The 21,592-nt window shown below is 46.4% G+C and overlaps 1 protein-coding gene across 1 annotated transcript; it reads right to left on the bottom strand.

Annotated features, from left to right (window-relative positions):
- Positions 1-15,852: 15,852 nt before the first annotated feature.
- LOC123139479 (uncharacterized) lies at positions 15,853-20,110 on the bottom strand. The gene is made up of 2 exons (XM_044559274.1): positions 19,992-20,110; positions 15,853-16,974 (listed from the first exon to the last, which is right to left on the bottom strand). The coding sequence occupies exon 2, from the start codon at positions 16,948-16,950 to the stop codon at positions 15,853-15,855; it is 1,098 nt and encodes a 365-aa protein (XP_044415209.1). The 5' UTR covers positions 16,951-16,974; positions 19,992-20,110.
- Positions 20,111-21,592: the final 1,482 nt, after the last annotated feature.

Genomic DNA, 21,592 nt, shown 5'->3' with positions numbered 1-21,592 from the left:
ACGTGTTTTCTTTTTGTGGAATTTTTCTTACAAGTACAAGGGAAGGTCAACTTTATTTCAAAAATATTTTCAGATTTTCTTGAATTTTTTGTCTAATTACTAAATATATTTTTCCATATAGGGTGTATATACACCCATAGACCAAAAGTTCCCCTCCTTGGAAAGGTAGCAAATGTTGGGTGTTTTATGGACAAGATGAAATCATCGTTCACTTATTTTTTCCAATGCTCTCTTGCTAGATTGGTGTGTGGAGTTATTTTAGTGTGTCTTTGATTTAAGAACTATTACCGACAACTTAAATTTATGATGATGCACTACTGAGTGGGTCCAGTGATACCTCTCCGTTATACGGAGTGACAAATTCCAGTCTCGATCCGTGTCAACCCAACAGACACTTTCGGAGATACCTGTAGTGCACCTTAATAGTCACCCAGTTACGTTGTGACGTTTGATACACCCAAAGCACTCATACGGTATCCGGGAGTTACACAATCTCATGGTCTAAGGAAGAAATACTTGACATTGGAAAAGCTCTAGCAAAACGAACTACACGATCTTGTGCTATGCTTAGGATTGGGTCTTGTCCATCATATCATTCTCCCAATGATGTGATCCCGTTATCAACGATATTCAATGTCCATATTCAGGAAACCATGACTATCTGTTGATCGACGAGCTAGTCAACTAGAGGCTCACTAGGGACATGTTGTGGTCTAAGTATTCACATGTGTATTACGACTTCCGGATAATACAATTATAGCATGAATAAAAGACAACTATCATGAACAAAGAAATAAAATAATAATCCTTTTATTATTGCCTCTAGGGCATATTTCCAACAGTCTCCCACTTGCACTAGAGTCAATAATCTAGTTACATTGTGATGAATCAAACACCCATAGAGTTCTGGTGTTGATCATGTTTTGCTCGTGGAAGAGGTTTAGTCAACGGATCTGCGACATTCAGATCCGTATGTACTTTGCAAATATCTATGTCTCCATCTTGAACGTTTTCACGGATGGAGTTGAAGCGACGCTTGATGTGCCTGGTCTTCTTGTGAAATCTAGGCTCCTTGGCAAGGGCAATAGCTCCAGTGTTGTCACAGAAGAGAGTGATCGGCCCCGACGCATTGGGTATGACTCCTAGGTCGGTGATGAACTCCTTCATCCATATTACTTCATGCGCTGCCTCCGAGGCTGCCATGTACTCCGCTTCACATGTAGATCCCGCCACGACGCTCTGCTTGCAACTGCACCAGCTTACTGCTCCACGATTCAACATATACACGTATCCGGTTTGTGACTTAGAGTCATCCAGATCTGTGTCGAAGCTAACGTCGATGTAACCCATTACGATGAGCTCTTCGTCACCTCCATAAACGAGAAACATGTCCTTTGTCCTTTTTAGGTACTTTAGGATATTCTTGACCGTTGTCCAATGTTCCTTGCCGGGATTACTTTGGTACCTACTTACCAAACTTACGGCAAGGTTTACATCTGGTCTGGTACACAGCATGGCATACATAATAGATCCTATGGCTGAGGCATAGGGGATGACACTCATCTCTTCTTTATCTTCTGCCGTGGTCGAGCATTGAGCCGAGTTCAATTTCACACCTTGCAATACAGGCAAGAACCCTTTCTTGCACTGATCCATTTTGAACTTCTTCAAAATCTTATCAAGGTATGTGCTTTGTGAAAGACCTATGAGGCGTCTCGTCTATCCCTATAGATCTTGATGCCTAATATGTAAGCAGCTTCTCCAAGGTCCTTCATTGAAAAACACTTATTCAAGTAGGCCTTAATGCTGTCCAAGAATTCTATATCATTTCCCATCAAAAGTATGTCATCTACATATAATATGAGAAATGTTACAGAGCTCCCACTCACTTTCTTGTAAACGCAGGCTTCTCCATAAGTCTGCATAAACCCAACTCTTTGATCATCTCATCAAAGCGAATGTTCCAACTCCGAGATGCTTGCACCAGCCCATAAATGGATCGCTGGAGCTTGCATACTTTGTTAGCATTCTTAGGATCGACAAAACCTTCCGGCTGCATCATATACAGCTCTTCCTTAAGATAACCGTTAAGGAATGCCGTTTTGACGTCCATCTGCCATATCTCATAATCATAGTATGCGACAATTGCTAACATGATTCGGATGGACTTAAGCTTCACTACGGGAGAGAAGGTCTCATCGTAGTCAACCCCTTGAACTTGTCGATAACCCTTAGGAACAAGTCGAGCTTTATAGATGATGACATTACCATCCGCGTCCGTCTTCTTCTTAAAGATCCATTTGTTTTCTATCGCTCGCCGATCATCGGGCAAGTCAGTCAAAGTCCATACTTTGTTTTCATACATGGATTCTATCTCGGACCGCATGGCTTCTAGCCATTTGTTGGAATCTGGGCCCGCCATCGCTTCTTCATAGTTCGAAGGTTCACCGTTGTCTAACAACATGATTTCCAGGACAGGGTTGCCATACCATTTTGGTGTCGAACGTGTCCTCGTGGACCTACGAAGTTCAGTAGAAACTTGATCCGAAGTACCTTGATAATCATCATTAATTTCCTCTCCAGTCGGCGTAGGTACCACAGGAACATTTTCCTGAGCTGCACTAGTTTCCGGTTCAAGAGGTAGTACTTCATCGAGTTCTGCTTTCCTCCCACTTACTCCTTTCGAGAAAAACTCTTTTTCCAGAAAGGATCCGTTCTTTGCAACAAATATCTTGCCTTCGGATCTAAGGTAGAAGGTATACCCAATGGTTTCCTTAGGGTATCCTATGAAGACACATTTTTCTGACTTGGGTTCGAGCTTTTCAGGTTGAAGTTTCTTGACATAAGCATCGCATCCCCAAACTTTTAGAAACGACAGCTCAGGTTTCTTCCCAAACCATAATTCATACTGTGTCATCTCAACGGATTTAGATGGTGCCCTATTTAAAGTGAATGTAGCTGTCTCTAGAGCGTATCCCCAAAATGATAGCGGTAAATCGGTAAGAGACATCATAGATCGCACCATATCTAATAGAGTGCGATTACGACGTTCGGACACACCGTTACGCCGAGGTGTTCCAGGCGGCGTGAGTTGTGAAACAATTCCACATTTCCTTGAGTGCGTACCAAATTCGTGACTTAAATATTCTCCTCCACGATCCGATCGTAAGAATTTTATCTTTCGGTCACGTTGATTCTCTACTTCATTCTGAAATTCCTTGAACTTTTCAAAGGTCTCAGACTTGTGTTTCATCAAGTAGACATACCCATATCTACTTAAGTCATCAGTTAGAGTGAGAATATAACGATATCCTCCGTGAGCCTCAACGCTCATTGGACCACATACATCAGTATGTATGATTTCCAATAAGTTGGTTGCTCGCTGCATTGTTCTGGAGAACGGAGTCTTGGTCATTTTGCTCATGAGGCATGGTTCGCATGTGTCAAATGATTCATAATCGAGAGACTCTAAAAGTCCATCAGCATGGAGCTTCTTCATGCGCTTGACACCAATGTGACCAAGGCGGCAGTGCCACAAGTATGTGAAACTATCGTTATCAACTTTACATCTTTTAGTATTCACACTATGAATATGTGTAATATTAAGTTCGAGATTCATTAAGAATAAACCATTGACCATCGGGGCATGACCATAAAACATGTCTCTCATATAAATAGAACAACCATTATTCTCGGATTTAAATGAGTAGCCATCTCGTATTAAACGAGATCCAGATACAATGTTCATGCTCAAACTTGGCACTAAATAACAATTATTGAGGTTCATAACTAATCACGTGGGTAAATGTAGAGGTAGCGTGCCGACGGCGATCACATCAACCTTGGAACCATTCCCGACGCGCATCGTCACCTCGTCCTTCGCTAGTCTCCGCTTATTCCGCAGCTCCTGATGTGAGTTACAAATGTGAGCAACGGCACCGGTATCAAATACCCAGGAGTTACTACGAGTACTGGTAAGGTACACATCAATTACATGTATATCACATATACCTTTAGTGTTGCCGGCCTTCTTATCCGCTAAGTATTTGGGGCAGTTCCGCTTCCAGTGACCCTTCCCTTTGCACTAAAAGCACTCAGTCTCAGGCTTGGGTCCATTCTTTGACTTCTTCCCGGCAACTGGCTTATCGGGCGCGGCAACATCTTTGTCGTCCTTCTTGAAGTTCTTCTTACCCTTGCCCTTCTTGAACTTAGTGGTCTTATTGACCATCAACACTTGATGTTCTTTCTTGATTTCAACCTCTGCTGACTTTAGCATTGAAAATACTTCAGGAATGGTCTTCACCATCCCCTGCATATTGTAGTTCATCACACAGCTCTTGTAGCTCGGTGGGAGCGACTGAAGGATTCTGTCAATGACCGCCTCGTCCGGGAGGTTGATCTCCAACTGGGACAGACGGTTGTGCAACCCAGACATTTTGAGTATGTGCTCACTGACAGAACTGTTTTCCTCCATCTTACAACTATAGAACTTGTCGGAGACTTCATATCTCTCGACCCGGGCATGAGCTTGAAAAACCATTTTCAGCTCCTCGAACATCTCATATGCTCCATGTTGCTGAAAACGCTTTTGGAGCCCCGATTCTAAGCTGTAAAGCATGCCACACTGAACGAGAGAGTAATCATCAGCATGTGACTGCCAAGCGTTCATAACGTCTTGGTTCTCTAGGATGGGTGCTTCACCTAGCAGTCCTTCTAGGACATATGCTTTCTTGGCTGCTATGAGGATGATCCTCAGGTTCCGGACCCAGTCCAAATAGTTGCTGCCATCATCTTTCAGCTTGGTTTTCTCTAGGAACGCGTTGAAGTTCATGTTGACATGAGCGTTGGCCATTTGATCTACAAGACATATTTTGCAAAGATTTTAGACTAAGTTCATGATAATTAAGTTCATCTAATCAAATTATTTAATGAACTCCCACTCAGATTGACATCCCTCTAGTCATCTAAGTGTTACACGATCCGAGTCGACTAGGCCGTGTCCGATCATCACGTGAGACGGACTAGTCATCATCGGTGAACATCTCCATGTTGATCGTATCTTCCATACGACTCATGTTTGACCTTTCGGTCTCTTGTGTTCCGAGGCCATGTCTGTACATGCTAGGCTCGTTAAGTTAACCCTAAGAGTTTTGCATGTGTAAAACTGTCTTACACCCATTGTATGTGAACATAAGGATCTATCACACCCGATCATCACGTGGTGCTTCGAAACGACGAACTTTACCAACGGTGCACAGTTAGGGGGAACACTTTCTTGAAATTATTATAAGGGATCATCTTATTTACTACCGCCGTTATAAAACATAATAAACATCACATGCAATTATATAAAGTAGTGACATGATATGGCCAATATCATATAGCTCCTTCGATCTCCATCTTCGAGGCTCCATGATCATCTTCGGCACCGGCATGACACCATGATCTCCATCATCGTGCCTCCATGAAGTTGCTCACCAACTATTACTTCTACTACTATAGCTAACGGCTTAGCAATAAAGTAAAGTAATTACATGGCGTTAAATCATTGACACGCATGTCATACAATAATTAAGACAACTCCTATGGCTCCTGCCGGTTGTCATACTCATCGACATGCAAGTCGTGATTCCTATTACAAGAACATGATCTCATACATCACAATATATCATTCATCATTCATCACAACTTCTGGCCATATCACATCACATGACAACTGCCGCAAAAACAAGTTAGACGTCCTCTAGTTGTTGTTGCATCTTTTACGTGGCTGCAATTGGGTTCTAGCAAGAACGTTTTCTTACCTACGAATAACCACAACGTGATTTTGTCAACTTCTATTTACCCTTCATAAGGACCCTTTTCATCAAATCCGCTCCAACTAAAGTAGGAGAGACAGTCACCTGCTAGCCACCTTATGCAACTAGTGCATGTCAGTCGGTGGAACCTGTCTCACGTACGCGTACATGTATGGTCGGTCCGGGCCGCTTCATCCCACAATACTGCTGAAGCAAGAAAAGACTAGTAGTGGCAAGCAAGTTGACAAGATCTACGCCCACAACAGATTTGTCTTCTACTCGTGCAATAGAGAACTACACATAAACCTAGCTCATGATGCCACTGTTGAGGAACGTTGCATAAAATAAAAAATTTCCTACGTTCACCAAGATCAATCTATGAGTTCATATAGAAACGAGAGAGAGAGATGCATCTACATACCACTTGTAGATCGCGTGCGGAAGCGTTCAAGAGAACGGGGTTGAGGTAGTCGTTCTCGTCGTGATCCTATCACCGGAGATCCTAGCGCCGAATGGACGGCACCTCCGCGTTCAACACACATACGGTCAGTGTGATGTCTCGTCCATCTTGATCTAGCAAGGGGGAAGGAGAGGTTGATGAAGATCCAGCAGCACGACGGTGTGGTGGTGGATGCGGCAGGACTCCGGCAGGGCTTCGCCAAGCAACTGCGGGAGGAGGAAGAGGTGTAGCAGGGGGAGGGAGGCGCCAAGACTAAGGGTGCGGCTGCCCCTCCCCCCTCCTTTATATAGGCCCCCTGGGGGGGCGCCGGCCCTGGAGATGGGAATCTCCCAAGGGGGCGGCGGCCAGGGGGGTGGAGTGCCCCCCAAGGCAAGTGGTGCGCCCCCCACCCTAGGGTTTCCAACCCTAGGCACAGGGGGGGCCCAAGGGGGGCGCACCAGCCCACTAGGGGCTGGTTCCCCTCCCACTTCAGCCCACGGGGCCCTCCGGGATAGGTGGCCCCACCCGGTGGACCCCCGGGACCCTTCCGGTGGTCCCCGTACAATACCGGGTGACCCCGAAACTTTCCCGATGGCCGAAACAGCACTTCCTATATATAATTCTTTACCTACGGACCATTCTGGAACTCCTCGTGACGTCCAGGATCTCATCTGGGACTCCGAACAACATTCTGTTTGCTGCATACTCATATTCATACAACCCTAGCGTCACCGAACCTTAAGTGTGTAGACCCTACGGGTTTGGGAGACATGCAGACATGACCGAGACGGCTCTCCGGTCAATAACCAACAGCGGGATCTAGATACCCATGTTGGCTCCCACATACTCCTCGATGATCTCATCGGATGAACCACGATGTCGAGGATTCAAGCAACCCCGTATACTATTCCCTTTGTCAGACGGTATGTTACTTGCCCGAGATTCGATCGTCGGTATCCCAATACCTCGTTCAATCTCGTTGCCGGCAAGTCACTTTACTCGTGTCGTAATGCATGATCCCGTGACCAGACACTTGGTCACTTTGAGCTCATTATGATGATGCACTACCGAGTGGGCCCAGTGATACCTCTCCGTTATACGGAGTGACAAATCCCAGTCTCGATCCGTGTCAACCCAACAGACACTTTCGGAGATACCTGTAGTGCACCTTTATAGTCACCCAGTTACGTTGTGACGTTTGGTACACCCAAAGCACTCATACGGTATCCGGGAGTTAGACGATCTCATGGTCTAAGGAAGAGATACTTGACATTGGAAAAGCTCTAGCAAAACGAACTACACGATCTTGTGCTATGCTTAGGATTGGGTCTTGTCCACCACATCATTCTCCCAATGATGTGATCCCGTTATCAACGACATCCAATGTCCATAGTCAGGAAACCATGACTATCTGTTGATCAACGAGCTAGTCAACTAGAGGCTCACTAGGGACATGTTGTGGTCTAAGTATTCACACGTGTATTACGATTTCCGGATAATACAATTATAGCATGAATAAAAGACAACTATCATGAACAAAGAAATATAATAATAATCTTTTTATTATTGCCTCTAGGGCATACATGCTAACCGAATGTTTTTCATACAAACTGGATGTAAAGCTTTACATTTAGGACATATTTTAACAAAACTATACCCGACTAGGCTAAAACTAGTCTAAAATCACCGTAAAGTTTCATCGTGTTTGGACTTCGTTTGATATGGTTTTTCTACGAAACAAGAAAATAGGAAAAAAAAATGAACCGGCACTTGGCACTGAGTTAGTAGCTTATTTTCCAATAGTGATATAAAATTGTATATAAAGCATACAAGATTGATAATATAATAGCATGAAGCAATCAAAAATTATATATATGTTGGAGACGTATCATACACCATTCACACAGTAAGAGGCCTTTGCGGTTGGGCAAAGATCGAAACGCGAAAGAGAGATGTAAGATGGATCAAGGTAGGAACATCAAGGTAGGAACTTATGTATTTACCTTTACCGCTTGCGAACAATTTAAGTGCAGATGAATTCATGTAGTAATTGTTTTACTATCAGTGCACATGACTCTTACTAGAAGCAAAGGCGCGTCTTGCCGCACCGCTTTTCTTTCTTGCTGATTCTTTTTCTTGATAACAATTTTCGTAAACAAACATGAAGCAGCTTCTTGATTGAACTTTTTACAGCCAAACATTTATGCAACACAATCTAGGTTTCTAGCTCCAAATTGACAGGCGATCAGCTCTCGCAGATCAACTTCTCGAGCCAAATGAAATACGAAAAGCATCTCAGCCACACAAAGAATGATGGTGAGATTAATCTTATTTTGCTCTCCTCCATGAAAAAGGAAATGTTCACATTACATTCTAGACATCAGATTGTGGCACCATTCACTGCAGAGACATCGAGATGCATCTTAGCAGGGCATACGAGAGGCCACAAACAACAAAGCCAAGGCTTAAACATCTTGATTTGGGCTTGTGTAGTACTCTGCTCCACTTAAACAACTTGTGTGCACCTCAATGCATATACAAATGGTCAGTTCATTTCATCAGCGACGTATGTGTACATGAGCTGAAGACGTCATCAAAGATTGCAAGAGTATATAAAACATGTAACTAATAGCTATTGAAAATTGACTTGTTTGGTGACTGACCATTTCACTATTATCATCTCATGCTCCGCGGTTCATATGCACCTATGCTGCCAATGCACTGCAGACTCTTACTACAAAAAAAATCATAGTTGCTAGTGGATAACATGATTCCTAGAACAAATATTAATTTCTAAAGATCAATCATATAATTTTCTGGCTTGACCAAGGTGGAGGAGTTCAATATTTTGCAGAGTCTGGTGTTAAAGGACTGCATTCAATTACCTTCTCTGTATGAAAAATCAAGGAGGGCCAGAACTAAATTTGTAATACCCAAATATTAAAGAGAACTTACAACAATAATTGCTTCTAAGTCATTTTTTAAATTGCTTTAAGAAACTGCACTTGTTTTTCACATAAATCGATTTGAGCAAAAGATGTTGTCTAAGAGATGGACATCATAACATGCTTGAAAGCTAATATTGCCAAGTTACCATATACATGAACCCAACTCCAACAGTCATTCTGAAAAACAACTATTAGGGTCCAGAGCAAACAAAAAACACTCCCAACAAAATAGTGCAATAAATCAAATGGAATCAAGTAACCAGAGGGTGATTTTATCTAAACAAACATGGTGTCAAGACTCAGTCACCAACAGGAAATAGGTGGCAACAATCAAGGTGAGGAAATGGAGAAAGAAACTTCACCAGTTCAGTCAGCATGAGTTGTAAGTGCACAACACTCGTCTTGGTTGCTAGAGAAAACAAAACAATGAGATTAATTGTAAATCTATCTAGTAGCAATTAACATCTACGTTCATACCCAAGACAATGACTTGTAGGCTCTCTCTCCCATTGTTAGTTAAAGGAGATGATTCCCTTTCACTTATATAGTATTAAATCCCTAACGCCCCTAAGATCCTCGAGTCAATAATAATCACTTGAAGATTCCCAAATTATGAGAAAATTAATTAACCTGTGTTCTACTAAGGAGAAAAAAAGGAAGCAGACATTAAACGGCAGAATCGGCTCTTGGAGTCTTGTTGAGCTTTCCTTGTGATTTTAATTATGCTTCTATGCGAGATTACAATTCTAAGACTGCAAATAAACATCATTAGACTAGGTCTGTTTACTCATTTGGGTTGAACATGTTGAAGACTAACTCGTATTACAAATAAGAGCATGATTGACTATCTATTAACTTGTAGTCTGAAAATTGTCGAGCAGCAAACTTGGAATCACCACTGAATATTCACACATGAAGACACATGCATTTTTAGCTTTTATGGTAGCATTCCGTGGCAAAAGAGCCGCTTACTCACCGGTGATGAAGATGAACTCAGAGATGCACACCAACATGATTTCCTTGGAGCTGGAAATTAAGAATTGCCAACATGATATGTAGTCTGTGTAAGCAATATATAAGATATCTCATTACAAACTTTTAGGAGCTAGGGTTCTGCCCTGTCTTGGCTGTAGGCAGTAGGGGAAGGAGGGGGCTGGGCGTAGCGATGAGCGGCCGCGCCGGCGGCTGGTCGCCGTCGCGGAAGAGGAAGATGGCGGCGGCAGCGCAAGAGGCAGGGGGCGGCTAGGGTTCTAGCTCCTCTGGGAGCCGGGGAATAGAGATAATCTTCTTATTGCTTAATTCCAAAAAGAGTCTTACGGCCTATATTTATAACCTAGATAACTTGCATAAGAATTAACCTAAGATAACTTGCATAAGAATTAACCTAAGATAACTTGTGGGCTAAGATTGCCCGGTGGGCCTCTACGGCCGTAACACTTCTCCCCGCCTGCACAAACAGCTCGTCCTCGAGCTGTAAGTTGGGGAAGCGCTGGCGGAACTCCTCGAGGCGATCAACCAGCGTCAAACACCTTCTCGACAGCTGGGGCGGCCAGGTCGGCGGCGACGGCGTCCTCCGGAATGTAGTCTGCAACCTCCAGGTAGAAGAGTCGCGGGCAGGCATGGCCGGGCATGTAGGGCTCGTCGCGGTTGAAGCATAATCCTTGGCGGCGACGCTCGAGGAGCTCGGCTGAGATGAGCCGGTGGAACGGGCGTCCCGCGGTCACGGCAAGGGGTGCCGCAGAAGCCTGCACAGGCCGACCCTGCGTGGAATCCGGCCCTGGTAGCGACCCAGTAGTCCGGGACGGTGATTCATGCTGGATGGCCACCACGCGGCGCTCGAACGCGCGGGCGTAGTACATGGCCGACTGGAGATCCTGGGGTCCACGAAGCTCCACGTCGACGCGAATGTGATCCGGAAGGCCGCCGACGAAGGGCTCAACCCGCTGCAGGGTCGTCACACCTAGCGCGTGACACGCTAGGGCCTGGAAGCGGTCGGCGAAATCCTGCACCGTGGAGGTGAGAGGTAGGCGGCCCAACTCGGCCAATCGGCTCCCGTGTAATGGTGGTCCGAAGCGAAGAAGGCACAGCTCGCGGAAGCGCTCCCACGGGGGCATGCCGCCCTCGTCCTGCTCGAGGGCGTAGTACCATGTCTGGGTGGCCTCGCGGAGATGGTAGGAAGCCAGCCAAGTGCGCTCCGACGCGGGTGTGCGCTGCCCGCGGAAGAACTGGTCACACTGGTTGAGCAAGTTAAGCGGGTCATCCGAGCCGTCATAAGTGGCGAAGTCAAGCTTGGTGAACCGGGGCGGCTGCTGGTTTGGCGCGCCATGGCCCACTGCCTTGGCGGTGCGGAGAGCTGATGACGGTGCTTGGTCCGTGGTGGGAAGGCCGGCGTAGGCCCCCGTGGCGCCCGATGCCCCGGCCTGCAACTGGGAACCCGACGGCTCCCGGGCCTCCGTGTAAACCGGCGGAGGCAATGTCCCGTGGAGCCAGCCCGTAAGTGGAGATGGTGACGATGGGAACCAGACCTCTTGGATCGGAAGACCGCCTGGCGCGGACCGGCCCAGGCTAGGGCTGGGCGGTGGCGGCGGCGGAACCTGCACTGTGGCCGCCGGGAGGGACGGCGAGGCGGTGGGTGGCATGGCCCAGGCTGGCCACTGCGGGCCCTGGGCGGCTGCTAGCGGCGCGGGTGGCGCCGCGAGCGCTAGCGTCGGCCACTGGGGCCAGGGCGGCGTGGAAGCGGCCGGCGATGGTAGCGCCGGGTAGCCCCCGGTGATGGCCGCGGGGACGGAGTAGGCCGGCCACTGCGGGCCCTGGGCGGCTGCTGGCGGCGCGGGTGGCGCCGCGAGCGCTGGCGTCGGCCACTGGGGCCAGGGCGGCGTGGAAGCGGCTGGCGATGGTAGCGCCGGGTAGCTCCCGGCGATGGCCGCGGGGACGGAGTACCACGGCAGTGCCGGCTGGCCCGAGGGTACGGCCGGCGGTAGCAGCGGTGGCGGCCTGTACGGGCTAGCCAAATAGAGAAGGATGCCCTGGGCCGCGATCACCAGGTCATTGAGCACGCTGGCCATGGCCTCCGGGGAAAGCTGGTTCGGCATGGGGGGAGGAGATGGTGGCGAATTGTGTACGGGTGGCGGTGGCTGGCCCTGGCTCTGCATTGTGCCAGGAGCGGGGGAGATCGGTGCCGACGGGAGGGTGAGCGAGGCCGTGGCGCTCGGCGATAAGGCAGCGGCAGTGGTGGAGTTGGTGGCAGCGGCAGTGGGGGTGCTGGTGGGCAGCGGCGGCGGTGGTGGCGGCGGAATTGGTGGTGGCGATGACATGGTCGAAACCCAGGTAGCTGATACCCGGGTTTCGACCATGTCTTCGCCGCCTCCAATTCCGCCACCACCGCCGCTGCCCGTCAACTCCACCACCGCCGCCGCTTCATCGCCGGGCATCACGGCCTCGCTCTCGGCGCCGACCTTCCCTGCACCCGACACCGCACCGGGCCACGGCCCACCGCCACCTCCCCCCCCCCGTCCAACACGCGTCGCCGTCGGCTCCCCCCGTGCCGCAGCAGTTTACGCCGGAGGCCATGGCTGGCGTGCTCAACGACTTGGTCGTCGCGGTCCAGGGCATCCGCCTCTACTTGCCTAGCCCGTACGGGCCGCCCCCGCAGCTCCATCCGGCGGTGACCGCGGGACAGCCGGTGCTGCCATGGTACTCCCTCCCCGTGGCCATCACCGGGGGTTACCCGACGCTGCCCTCACCGGCGGCTCCGACGCCGACTTGGCCACAGTGGCCGACGCCAGCACTCACGGCGCCACCTGCGCCGCCAGCAGCCGCCCAGGACCCGCAGTGGCTGGCCTACTCCGTCCCCGCGGCCATCGCCGGGGGCTACCCGGCGCTACCATCACCGGCCGCTTCCACTCTGCCCTGGCCCCAGTGGCCGACGCCAGCGCTCGCGTCGCCACCCGCGCCGCCAGCAGCCGTCCAGGGCCCGCGGTGGCCGGCCTGGGCCGCGCCACCCACCGCCTCGCCGTCCCTCCCGGTCTTAGGAGCTAGGGTTCTGCCCGGTCTTCGCCGTAGGCAGTAGGGGAAGGAGGGGGCTGGGCGTAGCGATGAGCGGCTGCGCCGGTGGCTGGGCGCCGTCGGGGAAGAGGAAGATGGCGGCGGCAGCGCAAGAGGCAGGGGGCGGCTAGGGTTCTGGCTCCTCTGGGAGCCGGGCAATAGAGATAATCTTCTTATTGCTTAATTCTGAAAAGAGTCTTACAGCCTATATTTATAACCTAGATAACTTGCATAAGAATTAACCTAAGATAACTTTTATAAGAATTAACCTAAGATAACTTGTGGGCTAAGATTGCCCGGTGGGCCTCTACGCCGTAACACAAACAAAGTGGGAAAAAACAATGATGCTCCTAGCAGTTATAGTTTGGAAAGCTTCCATTATCAACACGAACCATGAGGCCAACATGACAGGTTTTTTGAAGGAAAAAGGCAATGATAGGTATAATTATGCATGCACACTCTTAATCAAGGCGGGGTAAATACGTTACTGATGAGCACGACGGCGGCGACAGTGACCAAGGTGCTCGCAGTGAACACAACGATCGTGTCAAGGCTGGTGGTTTTCATGGTGGCGTGTGCCACCAAGGCCGTTATGACCTTCGTCATGGAGCAACTCTGGATCAAAGGCACATGTCCTCCTCGCACTCCGCACTCACTGCCTTCATTGCGCCCTTCCACGATGCATCAGCAATGGTCTCTTCCCCGTCTGCTAGGTCCACCATGGTATGAAAAATTGAAAACTGAACATCTCCTCCCTATCAATTCCCCCTTAACCGTTTCTTCTCAGTTGCACACCACTCTTCAGCTACCCAGGAGACAGGCATTTTCCGGCATAGATTTGCATTGATCCAGTGGCGGCCAACACTTGACATTCCTTTCCCCTGTTAACTGAATCATACTATGTTGAAAGCTCGACATCTGAAGTCTCCTCAACCCTACACTGACCCCCCTACTTTCCTATGTTGTGATTTCTCATTCGTGCTCCTTTTAGCTGCAGATGCATTTGCACGTAACAACTACTACTTGCTAGATGTGATGTGTTAACAAATCAGTTCACATGCATATGATCCTTGAAGTACTCCCTCCGTCCCACAATATAAGATCATTTTTAAGCTAACATAGCTTGAAAAATGTTCTTATATTCTGGGACGGAGGGGGTAGATAGTAAACATGATTGAGCCTTCTTCTTTGTCCTTTATTTTTACTAATTCACCAGCATGTTTTGGCAAGCTCAAACAAACAAGCATAGGAATCAACAAGAAAATTATAAGGTTCGCTTTTCTTGCCTCTGTGGCCCTGTCTTTCCCCTACTTGTGCATCTTCTAGCAAGACGAACTGCGACATCTAACTCTGTCGGGTCCACGCTGCTCCGCTTGCGACGCCCTGCAGGTGAAGGGACATCGGGATGGTGCAGGGATGTGGGTTGCGGCTGGAGCAGCACCGTGCACCTGTGCTACACGCCCGTACTAGTGTGCGGCTACCGTCGAACGCCGTCCGCCTGTCCGATCCGCCGCCATGCTGTGCTACGTTGACGTCTCGCAATGAGCCACCGATCCCTAATCCCCTTCGAACGCCAACAAGATGAATCATTGACTGACAGCCAGGGCCCATGGCTCTACACCGTTGACAAAAACGGCCCACGGTACAGACCAACTCACACGGCCGGACGACCAGGTCAAAATTGACGTGAGAAGCCAAATTGATAGCGTGGGTCGTGGTTTTACCCCAGGGAGCTTAGTGAGTTAGTAGATGTACAATACGAGGGTCGTGGTATGAGTTTCATTTGATTTGTATTGGCATAAAGATAATAAATTTCACCTTTTGGCATAGTTTTTAGCAATGCTTTGTTGAGATTAATTGCTAATGTGGATCTACCCAGTCAACATTGACTGTGATAAAAACGGTTAACCAGCCCAAAACCAAGACTAGGGTTGAGTTTTGAATCTTGAGGTTTGTTTGGGATGTGTTTCGACCGGTTTCAGGGTTCAGGGTTGTAAATTAAACCATGTGGTTAGTTCGGGGTTGAAATGTGGAATTTTCACATATTAAAATGACAATTCACTTTCATTTCAGAATAAATGAGAATTGTACACGTTACATCACTAATATTAGAACTTCATAGTACAAATTTTTCGCGAAAACACTATCTCTTATTTTTCTTGGTTATGTTACTGTCTGTTCCTCTGAAAAGAGTACGAAAAACAGTTTTCCCACTGCCTTTGCCAAATAGAAACCATATATTTGGTAATTTAAGTATAAATATATATCAGAAACAATCTTGTAACATTTGAAATGATGCCTTGCAATTTATTTCATTCACATATAGTTTATAGTAAGGTCTAGAATGGTTGTTATGAGGTATGTATTGTCAACTTATCTTGTGAAGTGTAGACATACAGTCATCACTAAATGGTCCATCTATGTATCAAAAGTATGAGTTACTATGAACATCAAAAGCATGCATATAAATTAAACTTAGAAATGGTCAATAACTAAAACAAATAACTAAGTAGCAACATTCAGTATAATGACAACAATACATGTTCACTTCACTCCTCATAGATAAGTAAAAATAAAGTTGCCCAGTACTGCCACAACCTTGATTTATTACCCAACTTAATCCTTACACCTGGGATAGTGGCCTCCTACACTTGTTTCTGAATAAACAGTAGTGTATAAGGACCTGCCACATGCTTAAGGGCCTTCCCCCAAGAGCGTAGGTTACTTCATTGGCAAATGATTGATGATAAATCTTACGCTTCCGAGGCCTCGTCAAACTGAACTCATAAATTCCACATGGCCCACTATATCCAGAGATGCATGCTTGATATACACAGTTTTCTTTGACAGTTGGGAAATTTTCGGCATTAACAGCGATACACCTTGTGTTACTAAGGAAAAGTGCCTGGCTACCAATATTATAGATACGGACAGCGGTCCTTAAGTCAACATCAACACAAAAAATCAGGATCTCTGCAATGCCAATGACCACAATAAGAAGGTTGCCTCCTCCAGATACTACCAAATAGTGTGTCATTGCACTAGGTGCAAGTGTTGGAGCCTCGTGGATCAGAATGAATTCTCCATGCATCTCATGACCAGCCCCGGTTATCTTAAACAACTGACGATTATGGAAAAGTACAAACACATCACTCTTATATGCAGTCATACTTGCTACACGCTCAACTGGCATATCACCAAATCGAACCTCCATATTTCCATTACTAACATCATAACACATGACTTGAGGGTTGCGTAAACCTCCAGGGGCATGAAACAATCTAGGGACACCGTGAGTCTCGACGGCAAAATGAGAAGGCTGCTGATGGATGATGCCGGCTGCAAATTGCACAAGATAGCCCGTGAATGGCTCCCATAGTTTGACAAAGTAAGGTTCACTTTTTTCTACGAGAATCAGTAGTCCATCCGAAGATCCAACATAAACATGGTCATTCAAAAGAGGAATGCGACGCTTGACCATCCGTCCAGTTGAAAGATTAACCAATACCCGATGTACAGCGCAATCACTGAATTCATTGATCTCCTCAAGAACAATCCATCGATGTGCTCGAACAAAAAGCCTTTGATAAGATGAGATGGCTGACCTCCAAAGAGAACATACATATCTCATAGCGACATAGCTGTCGTGGCCATTACTATCCAAAAGACTCTCCCCAATATCACAAATAATATCAGCAGGTGCAGACTGCCAGCAAGACATTGCTAGAACTAACTCAATAATAAACTGCATAGGGGACATGGAAATTGTAAATAATATGCAAAATGTGTTGGTACATTCTAAGTACATGCACATAAAAAATAAAACTAATATATGCTAACATCGATGTATCATCCTAGTAAGAGGTGGACCAACCAACAGAAATGTATCCACAACCTATAACATGCACCAAATCATGAAAAATTGAGCATATATAAGGATTTCATTTCCTGAAAATATCGCATATTCGAAACCTAGCAAATTGCATCATGGAGAACTAAACTCACCGATAGCTGGTGTTTGATGATGATATATGCGAGCACAAATTTTGCATACAACATCTTGTTGGAGTAATAAAATTCATGCTATTCTGTGATATCCACGATGTTGCTACATTGATATGTTAACGATTAGGTTTGTTGTGTACTTTAAGTATAGTTAATAAATCAACTATATGAAAAATATGTTTACTATATGTAAGTTACTTTGTAACAAAATTTGGGTCATTCAATTTAAGGAGAGAAGAAGGAGAGATAGATCCAAGGCGGAGAAGGGGAAACTATGGTGAGTGGCAGCAAGGCGCTGTGTTGCTGATAAGACCGAGCTGAAGCCTGGGTGGATACAATGTTAGTGGTGGAGGGGATTCTCATCTTGACTGGTTCGCACATGGTGTGGAATCAGATGCTAATTGGATCTAGAGAAGTCAATGGGTTAGAGGGAGACCTAGATGGCAGGGGACCAGAGAACGGTTTGGGGAGGGCGAAAGGGTGAGGTGCACCATACCAAGCGCCTAGGTCAGCGTTGGAGGAAGATAAGAGAAAGAAGACAAGCTGAGAGGAAAACGCATGCCAACCCTTAATACCAGAAATTTTTATACGTCGCTTCCACCAGGGGTCGAACCAAGGACCTAGAGCACTACTAAGGTCACAGAAATGCAGTGTGTACTTCATTAATATCTTGCATCTTGCGGTCTATAACTACATAAAAATGTTTAAATAACTACACAAATGGAACGCGCATAAAACTCCACATAGAATGAAAAATACTCCTACTAATATGAATACTCTATTTAATTCTAGGCTTGCTCAATATGGTAAAGAAAATAAAAGTTGCTTTCTCTATGGATTTCTACTATACTTTGGTATATATGCAATTATAGAAATGAAATTTTATTTGGAGGAAGGAGGGTACTGGATCCTTTTTTGATTCTTCATAGATGTTGTGCTTTAATCATCTCTTCATCAATATTACAGATAATCCAGGAAAGGCAAAAGGAGTTGATGTGAGGTATAAGGTTGTTCGAGCGAGTAAAAAATGAGGCCTTTAATGCTACTAAAGGATGATGTTCTAGAGTGCTTTAGATTATAAGTGGTTGATGGAAGAAATGAAGTTTAACTAGGGGTCCTGCAACTACCGCCATCCTACAAAGCTACTTGAAGATCTGCACTTCTTTGCTGAGCAGTTTGTGCTTTTAGTCTACACCTCTTATCTCCCTTGTAGATGTTGTTCATATCCTAGTCTTCCCCTCCTTTAATTTTTTTAGAACTTGTGGTAACATGGAGTCAGTTTATGTAGTTTCTGATGATGCATGTGTTCTTGGTAAGTTGGATGATGAATGGGTGAGAGATGGGATGTATCCCATTCTCTTGTTGCAGACTATTGTGGTGGATGGTGCGGTAGTCTAGTTTATCAATAGGTTTATTTTGGTTGCTCTGTTTGTGAAAAACTCTAAATGGTTTCTATTAAAGAAATGGGAGAACCCCTTTTATTAAAAGAAGATAGAAAAAACTTGTAGCATTGTCGACTAGGTTGGCAATATTTGGGAAGAGGAATGGGAGTTTAGAGTAGGGAGTAGTATTGAGATTACACATGGGAGGAGTCATTTTATTCCCAATACTCAGTTTGGTGCATGATAGGAACTATTTGTGAAAAATTGATGATAATATATATTGTTTGGTTAGTGGGAGTTGACGGGGCACTAGACAAGGTAAATGAATGCAAGTCATGATGAAGGGTTAAGATTCAATCGCTAAAGAAAATCCCTTCCAAGACCCAGCCTCTCACCTGTTAATAAAATGGTGGGAGTTGGACTCTCAAGTCTCATACCCCTTCAATTCCCATTCTGAGCTCTAATTACCCCCCGACCAAACGCTTGGAACACATTCATTATTATATGGTGTGTGTGGAAAAAAAAAGTAGCATGCATGTATGAGAGTTGAACTATGAAAAGGTTACTATGACTTGAACAAAAATGGTGTGAAACTGTGACAATATTGGTAATTTTGCTAGAAGGTGGAAAATCAACGGCATATGGTAACTATGGTACAAAATGGAGTAGTTCCACAAAGGGGTCATGTCGAGGGATTCGAATTGTGCTCGGATTCCCTTGGTAATTTTGGGACAAATTATAAGTGTCATGTAATTTTTGCTGCAACTGCCCTCAAAGTTTCGGTAGAAATTATAACAATATGGTTATTTTTAGCCGGAATTTCAAATAGTGGCAACATAAATGACCTCAATACACAAAGGGGTCACCTCCAGGGATTCGAACCTATCCTCCGCAAATCGATTAGAGCTGCCCTATTCAACTCAAAAATCATTAATAAAATGGGCAAGAGAGGTATGGGATATTTTCAAAAATCCATCCCAATAAATGTACATCAGGGGTATTGGGGGAAAATAAAAAATCGACCCCAGAAATCTCATAGTTTGCGGCCAATCCTCTCCTGTAACACAAATCACATATAAGGGTTGAACAGAGCGGATAAAAATTGTTTCGCCCGAGTAAATCTGTAGTACTAGATCCCTTCCCTCCTGGTAAAGCCCCGCTCTTCTCCTATCACATGCATCATGAAATAGAACTTGCAAAATAACATTGAATTCAAGGACATGGCTGGAATAAATCCACACCGCCGCGTGATCCACACCACCGTTAAGTCCCCTCTTCCTCCCCTCGCTCATCGAAGCAACATAATAGAAAAGACTAGGGTCTCCACTATCGGGAAATCATGAGTAAATGCGCTTGAGTAGTGGATGGTGCTCACCTTTCGCTTTTGGCAACCCTAGCTGAGAATCTCCACCGTCGAGAAATTCGTCCGCGGACTCGCCGCAAACAGCTCCATCTATGACCAAGCGCAAAAGAGAGAAACAATGAGGAATGTGGAAGAGGGGGTGGTGTGGATCCCAAAATCGAATCATGTAGCGTAGAGTTAATGATGCACGACAGTTTCCGATATGAGATTTATTGTGTAGGCGGAGGTTTCCAGTGAGCAGCGTTAAGGAGTTGACCAATTTTATGTGGTCCCGGTCTATCATGAGCAAAGTGGTTGGACTCCGCAAGTCGGGAAAAGAATAATTATTTTGCCCTATGCTTCGACCCCGCTTCTCAACCGCGCGTTCAGTCCCCACCATAGGATCAAGATTAGAGGGTGTGCTAGTCGTTCGGTGCTAAGACTAAAATCCTAATGTTTGCCAAATAGTTTTTGCGAAATCCTATATGTGTACAGAGAATTAAAATTTGCATGCGAGGTCTTGATAGGTTGTTAGGTTAGGATATTGTAGTCACACATTGGATAATTTGTAGCATTAGAGAATCTATAGTCGGGCACCTCAAACACACTTATACGCCTGGGCGGGCGGCCCGGTCACTGACCGGTAAAAAAATGACTCGAATGGACATCTCATACCGGTCCTAAATGCCCGGGCTGACTGACGCCGCTCATATCTATTCCAAATCATAGGCGAATATCGGGATGCCCGAGCGTGCTGAGCGCGTCAACCATGTCGGATCCAGCCCATGCTGGCCCAGCACAAACCCACATATATTCGCTCCGCGGACAAAACCCTGGCCACTCCATTCCGCTCTGCCTCTAAACACCCATCGAGTGATCTCTGGCATCACGGGCAGCGCATCTGAGTCCACCGTCACCCGATCTAGGGACTGGGACCTCATCCTAGTCACGCCCAAAGAGAAGATGGTCTTTCGCATTGTGCGCCACCACGGCTGCAAGGAGAATGCTCAACAACTGTTGGACTCGATCTAGTGGGAATCTGTAGTGTCCCCTCAAATGGCACTTCGATCCGTGAGGCGTGTCGCCGCTGCCTCAATGGATGCGGTGCGGTCGTCTAGCATCCCAAAGTCGTAGCGGATGTGATGCCCCTTCGTTGGCGCTTCGACTCAGAGGTCCCCCGTCACCCATCTGCTGAGGCAATGGCGTGGTGTGTCCGTCGTGCAAGGAATAGGGAGGAGAAGGCCGCGGCAGATGTCAGCGAGGCAGAGTCGCACTCTTCGGTATCAGTACGGGTGGCCGCCAACCCCTGGCGCCACAACCACGTTGTGGTGGGCATGGAGGGCTCCAACTACGACGGATACATCACCAACCTCACTGTTGGAAATATGCCCTAGAGGCAATAATAAAATGGTTATTATTATATTTCCTTGTTCATGATAATTGTCTATTGTTCATGCTATAATTGTATTGACCGGAAACCTTAGTACATGTGTGAATACATAGACCACAACAAGTCCCTAGTAAGCCTCTAGTTGACTAGATCGTTGATCAACAGATGGTCATGGTTTCCTGACTATGGACATTGGATGTCATCTATAATGGGATCACATCATTGGGAGAATGATGTGATGGAC

Source organism: Triticum aestivum, chromosome 6B (genome assembly GCF_018294505.1).
Source record: "Triticum aestivum cultivar Chinese Spring chromosome 6B, IWGSC CS RefSeq v2.1, whole genome shotgun sequence".
In the NCBI taxonomy this organism is placed as follows: domain Eukaryota; kingdom Viridiplantae; phylum Streptophyta; class Magnoliopsida; order Poales; family Poaceae; genus Triticum; species Triticum aestivum.
This window is presented reverse-complemented; position numbering and strand designations above follow the sequence as displayed.